Source organism: Nannospalax galili, unplaced genomic scaffold (assembly GCF_000622305.1).
Source record: "Nannospalax galili isolate Female #2095 unplaced genomic scaffold, S.galili_v1.0 scaffold34, whole genome shotgun sequence".
Lineage (NCBI taxonomy): Eukaryota > Metazoa > Chordata > Mammalia > Rodentia > Spalacidae > Nannospalax > Nannospalax galili.
The window spans coordinates 1,425,494-1,432,229 of NW_008338996.1; the positions used below are offsets into that span (position 1 = coordinate 1,425,494).

Here is a 6,736-nt window from a genome sequence, read left to right on the forward strand (position 1 = left end):
TTGGCATCTGAGCATGGATATAAAGTCATCAGGTAGATTTCAATGGTAATGTTTTTCACATCTACTAATTATTCTTATTATTTTTAATCATTTTTAAATTTTTTAATAACTACATGATTAGAAGAAGCATTTCACTACAGATTTAACATTTAACATAGAATGTATTAAATAGCAACAGGTGTCTTGTCCCTCTGGCCATTACATTCTTTCTGCCCCCTCTTCTGCAGTGTCCCATGAGCCTTAGGTGTACAGGTTGCATTGTAGATGTGTCACTTAGGGTGGGGTATTCTCTGCATTTGACCATTTGTGGAACTCTGTAATAGTCTCCATCTATTGCAAAAAGAAGCTTTTTTGATGAGTGGTGAGAGGTACCTCGCCTGTAAATATAAGGATACATATTTAGAGTACAGTAAGAATTTATGTTCTAGGGATGTGACAAAAGTAGTTTTCTCTCCTGGATCTACGACCTCTCCAGCCATGCGTATTTGGTTATGTTTATAGTACCACTCATGAGTTCCCTCTACTGAGTAGGCCTTAAGTCCAATTAGGCAGCTGTTGATTACCCCAAAATAAACGTGCCACTACTGCAGCAATAGAGATAATTTGCTGAGCCGGTAATTGTTGTGTTTAGCAGACTTACAGCTGGGAAAGATCATTGATCGGTTTTCTCCATTGGCAGCTTGCACAGTATCCTCTACATATTATAAGAGCTACTCTTCAGGAAGGAGGCTTCCAGGAAAGTTCGAGCTAGTGACTCCAAGTCCTGTGTTCAATGTATATCCTGTCTTCAGCAATAGGGTCTTACCTTCAAGTTCTGGGAGACAATCAAGGGCTGTGGAAATAGTCTGTGCTACTTTGGGAGTCTTTTTGGACTACCCTGACCAACGACTCAAAGGGCGGTTTCTCCTGACTGATGCTATGATTTTTGTTATATAGCCATCAGCTGTACACATACACTCACATTTGTATTATATGTGTGATTTTCAGTAGATTTAGTAAATACTACATTTCCCTTTTGTTTTCCTCTCTTTCATCTCTCTGGCCCTGTATAGCCCTCCCTCCTCCTTCCCCAATTAGAGCGCTCTCCATTTTCCACATATCGCCCTCGATAACTCCTGTGTTCTACTGCCCCTCTCTAGAATGCCTTCTTCCCCTTTCACCCTATGTTTACTTTCCATTTTCCTGGCTTCTGTGATTCCATCAGGATATATACTCACATCTAAAGATTTAGAACTAATGTCCGAGAGAGAGAGAGAGAGAGAGAGAGAGAGAGAGAGAGAGAGAGAGAGAGAGATGTGTCAAGTGTTTTTCTGAGTTTGGGTTATTTCACTTAATATAATGGTTTTGAATTCCATCCATTTACATTTCATGATTTCCTTTTCATTACTGCTGAGTAGAACTCCATAGTGGGAATATACCACATTTTCATTAGTCATTAATTGATTGAGGGACATTTAGGTTATTTCCATTTCCTACCTCTTGTGAAAAGAACAGCAACAAACATGGCTGAGCAATTACATCTGTAGTAGGATAGTGAGTCCTTTGGGTATATGCCAAGGAGTGATATGGATTCTATTTTTAGTTTTTAAAGAGTTCTCCGGGGCTGGAGAGATGGCTCATTGGTTAAGAACACTGGCTGTTCTTGCAGAAGACCCGGGTTCGAATCCCAGCACCCACATAGCAGCTAACAACTGTCCATAACTCCAGTACCAGGGGATCCGACAGCCTCTTCTGTCCTACATGGGCATTGCATGAAACGGGTGCACTTACCTACATGCAGGCAATACACACATACACATAAAATAAAAATAATAAATAAAAATTTAAAAAAAGTTCTCCACGCTGATTTACACAATGTGTGTACCAGTTTGCAATCCCTCCAGCAGCAAATCCTTTCCCCACATCCTCACCAGCATTTGTTGTCGTTTTTTTTCTTGATCTTAGCTGTTCTTTAAAGTAGTTTTAATTTGCATTTCCCTAATAACTAAGGATGTTGAACACTTTTTAAGGTATTTCTTGGCCATTTTGATTTCTTCTTTGGGGAACTCTATGTTCAGATCTGTAGCCCATTTTTTAATTGGGTCTTGATTCTTTGTCTTTTGAGTTCTTTGTAAATTTTGGAAATTAATCCTCTATCAGATGTATATCTGGCAAAGACTTTTTTGCCCACTCTGTGGGCTTCCTCTTCACTTGATGGTTGTTTCATTTGCTATACAGAAGCCTTCTAATTTAATGAGGTCTCATTTGTCAATCATTGACCTTAATTCATGATAAAGTCTGATTTAGAAAGTCGTTTCCTAGACCTGTTTCTTGTAGGGCACTGCCTATGTTTTCTTCAAACAGTTTCAGAATTTCAGGTTTCACATTGAGGTCTTTGATCCATTTGGAGGTTTTTTTTTTTGTTTTTTTTTTTTTATACAAGGTGATAGATATGAGTCTAATTTCATCCTGCTAAATGAAGAGATTCAGTTTTCCCAGTACCACTTGTTGAAGATGCTCTCTTTCCTCCAGTGTGTATTTTTGGCATCTTTGTCAAATATCAGGTGGCTGAAATTGTTTGCACTCATGTTTAAGTCTTCCATTTTGTTCCATTGATCTACACGTCTGTTTTCATACCAATACTGTGCTTTTTGTATGACTATAGCTTTGTAATATTGTCTGAATTTGGTATGGTAGTCCCTCTAACATTGCTTTTTTAAGATTGCTTTGGCTATCCAGGGTCTTTTCTGGCTCCATATGAATTCTAGGATGTGTTTTTTTTTTATTTCTATGAAAAATGTCATGGGGATTTTGATTGTGATTGCATTAAATCTATAAATTACTTTGGGTAGGATGGTCATTTTCAAAATATTAATTCTATCAACCCATGATCACGGGAGGCCTTTCCATCTTCTGTTATCTTCTTCAATCTCTTTCTTCAAACACTCCTTCAGTTCTTTTATTAAAATTATTAAAATCTTACTGAAAAATGAATTTTTAAATAAAACACTCCATGTCTGAATGAGTGCCAATTTTGAATGTGTGGTACATGAATTAATAGATATGGGAACTTGTACATTCTCTGATAAATACTCAAGTGTGTAATTTCTTTTTTAAAAATATATTATTTTTCATTTTATTTTCATGTGTGTAAGTGTTTTGCTTGCATGTATGTAAGTGCACCCATGTCATGCAATGCCCACGGAGGCCAGAAGAGCTACATCAAATCCTCTGAAACTGGAATTACAGTTGTTAGCCATCATGTGGGTGCTGGGAACCGAACCCCGGTCCTATGCAAGAGCAGTCAGTGCTCCTCCGAGCCGCTGAGCTATCTCTCTAGCCCCACAGTGTCTGATTTCTTAGAGAATGAGCCATCAAACTCAGCATGACTTAGTCACTGCATCATGTCTTCTGCAGGCTGGGACAGATGAGGTTGTATTCCTTGGACTCCCTTGGAAGATCTAGGATACGCTTAGCCCATTTTCAAGACTGAGGTCACTATCATTCATGATTTCTCTAAAACAGATGACCTTGTTAGCCTTGTTTAGTTCAGGCCTATCCTATTGTGTTAATAAAGGTAAGCTGCCTGGGTGTAAAATCCTATGAAATTCCTCCTGTCAGTGTTCCTGGGCATGAAAGGGTGTCTTAGTTCTGATTTTGTTTCTTACTTAACAATCTATTTTTCTCATGTTAATAATTAACAAGATTTAGTTTAGCCAAAAATTTCAGGTTCACTTTACTTAAAATGAAAGCAGCTTCTAGGAGGTGGTGTCAATGGTTTTTATGTTCTCTAAAATCATGGGCCTTTGGGGAATATTTTGGTTTTTAGTCTTCCTGGGGAAAAGCTGTGGACAGGAACAAAGGTAAGTGAAGGATGCCCTCTTCATTTCATAGTGCATGTGATTGTGATGAGTGAAAAGTAGATTCAATGGAATGTGTTAATAAACAATCCTTACCTATCTCCTGAGAGCATCAAATGGGTGGTCTCGGCTCCAAATGACAAAGTCATAGAATCCTTTTGATCTGATGAGTGGCTAGCAACACAACAGCTCTTGTGGGATTGCCACCTATAAGAATTATGTGATAATTATTCAAACTCTTATTCAGCAAAAAGCATAAAGTAAACTAAAAAAACTTTCTTGGTATTTTTTGATTATTTGCATTTGGTGTTTAGTTTTTTTAGTGTTTTTCATGGTCTTGTTACTGTTTAGCCAGAGTTACTTGGAGGTCAGTATTTATACTTTGATTTGAAAATGAACTGTAATACAGATATTATGGCATACACCTGCAATTCCAGCACCCAGAGTGCTGAGCCAGGAGAATTACAGGTCTAAGGCCAGACTCACTAACGTATGAGACCTCATCATAAAAAGTATTATTATAATTACTTTTACATTTATGACCTGATTCTTTAGTATTGTTAAAATCCTGGGCATTTTAAACAATGACAAATAGTGGTCTCACATCTAGAAATAATATTCTAACACTGAAAAGTAACTGGAGAATAGCTAAGTGAACCTACTCATTTTATATACAAAGATGAATCCAGGTAGGGGAAGTGACTGGCAAAAGGCCACACTGCTAAGAGAGAGGATTTTATTATTTCGGATTTTTTCCATTTTTCATCAATGTATATATCTGAACATATTATAATCATAAATGGACACCGAAGATGTGATCAATTACAGTCCTCTCCCATCTCTAGTCTTAGATGTTGTTACTTGGCCACAATCACTCCATTACCTTTAGTACTTTTATGCCCTTTTGAAAGACATGTAGCACCTCACAGAGATCAAGATTGACTTCACGTTAGTGCAGAACTAGAGCTAGAACCTGCACTCACATGATTCCTGCCTAGGAGTACGCCCAGTTCTTTCTAGCACACTGCACTTAACAAAAGGTGACCCCTCACTTTCTCTAAGAAATACAAAAGTGCAGGACGCTGCTCAATATGGTAATTAATCACTTACTGGCTGGGCTGATTCAACAAATATCTACTGAGACCTTATCATGTGATAAGCAATGAGGGTATACCAGGTGGGAAAAGCAACTCTTTGAGCTTGAATTCCAGTGGAATCATAACTGAAATTCAACAGTCTTTTTCCAGAGTTAAAACTTTCAGCAGCTGTCCTAAATTGAAATTACTAAGAATTTCACAACAAGAAAGATGTATGGATCAACAGCTGTGTTAATGTCCTTACTCTTAGAGGCCTTGTGCTGCTCAGTTCAGTGGTAGCTCCCCTTACCTATGTGATGGGAGTGGTGAGACACATACTATTTAGTCTTTTCAAGCCTTATATCTGGCTGTGGATACTCTCTTCATATACTGATGTTAAGAAAGCTTTTTATTTCTACATTTTTCTGATTTCAAAAATATTAATAAGTTCAGTTTAGGACAGTTGTTGAAAGTATTAATTCTGGAAACAGTCTGTTTAGTTCAGTTTAAATCTTTACTTACTAGCTCTATGACCCAGGATAAGTTAATAGCAAATAACTCATCTTCAAATGGGAGCCATAGTAAGACCCTCCTTACCCAGTGGTTACAGCAGCACAGTAAGAGGGGTTGATACAAAGCATTTAGAATGGCATCTGCACACAGCACGGTTTCAGTAAGTGCATCTTATTACCATTTCTCACATTTTGTGTCTCTGCTAAGACTATGTCATTAGATGATGTAAGTCTAGAGATTCTTCAACTGGTCTGTAAGTGGCTCCAAATTAGTTATTAGGAGAACTGCCAGACTCTTTAAAGGTCTTAACTGCTAAGAAACTGCCTTCATCATTACTGAAGACCTGCTGATTTTATAGTGACTTAAATTTTTCTAATATTGGTAGGTATTTGCAATAAATTTTAGGTTGGGTGGTGGGTATACCCCTAGTCTGTTGAGATAGTTGACTGAGTCAACTCCTGAGCCCTTTGGGGTTGATACCCCTTTATTTCCTGTGTAGTAGTATATACTCTCACTGTTCAAATTAGATGCTTCTGTGATGTATTATTTTTAATGGCTATATTCACAACTTTCCATTTAATAAGAAAATCATACACTCTAAAATTTGTGTCTCAAAGCTTTTATAACTTCAATTCCATTTTTATAAATTGGACAAAAAGTAAAATTGAGGGAAGACTCTAGGGTTGAACAATGCTGGTTACCTTGACCTCGACTATTGTTATTATTTTTTTGAGGGATAAGAGGGAGTTTATTCTGGAGCCAAATATGAATGCCCATGGCCCGGGAATACAGATTCAGGTTACCCCAAATTCCATGTTCCAGCATGGTAACAGTTACATTATGTTTTTATAGTAACAGAACAAAAGTCATTAATCAAGACACTTTCAAATACATTCAGTAGGCAGGTCACAGCAAAGTAGAGGTTTCTACCATAGGTCTCAGATGTGGTCTGCTGACATTCTTAGCTTTGTGATTGGCGGAATCTGGTGGTCTGCTAAGTTAATACATTCCAAAAGGGTTTGAAAGAGTGATGGAGAATAATGACAGGATAGTTTTAGAATATTATCAGAAGGTGATGGGAAACATGGAATCTTTTGGATGTAGGGTCAGAAACAGAGATGGGCAAAGAAATGGCTATTGGGGGCTAAAGGTATTTCATTCACAATAGTCTAGTAGGAAACTAGGAATTAAATACATGAGAAACCTAGAGATGTGTGATTAAAAATTATGAGGGAAGCAAGATGCTGTGAGTTTGCACAACAGGCTTGTCAAATTCAATCTCAGGGGATGAAGGAAACTTCCCTGAAG

At 37.6% G+C, this 6,736-nt stretch overlaps 1 protein-coding gene across 1 annotated transcript in view; it reads left to right on the top strand.

Annotated features, from left to right (window-relative positions):
• Positions 1-3,708: 3,708 nt before the first annotated feature.
• The window catches only part of LOC103734541 (complement C5-like), a 26,116-nt gene continuing 23,088 nt past the window's right edge, over positions 3,709-6,736 (top strand). The window contains exon 1 of the mRNA XM_029563682.1: positions 3,709-3,842. Coding sequence (XP_029419542.1) covers positions 3,754-3,842 — 89 coding nt within the window. The 5' untranslated portion in view covers positions 3,709-3,753. The remainder of the gene's footprint in view (positions 3,843-6,736) is intronic.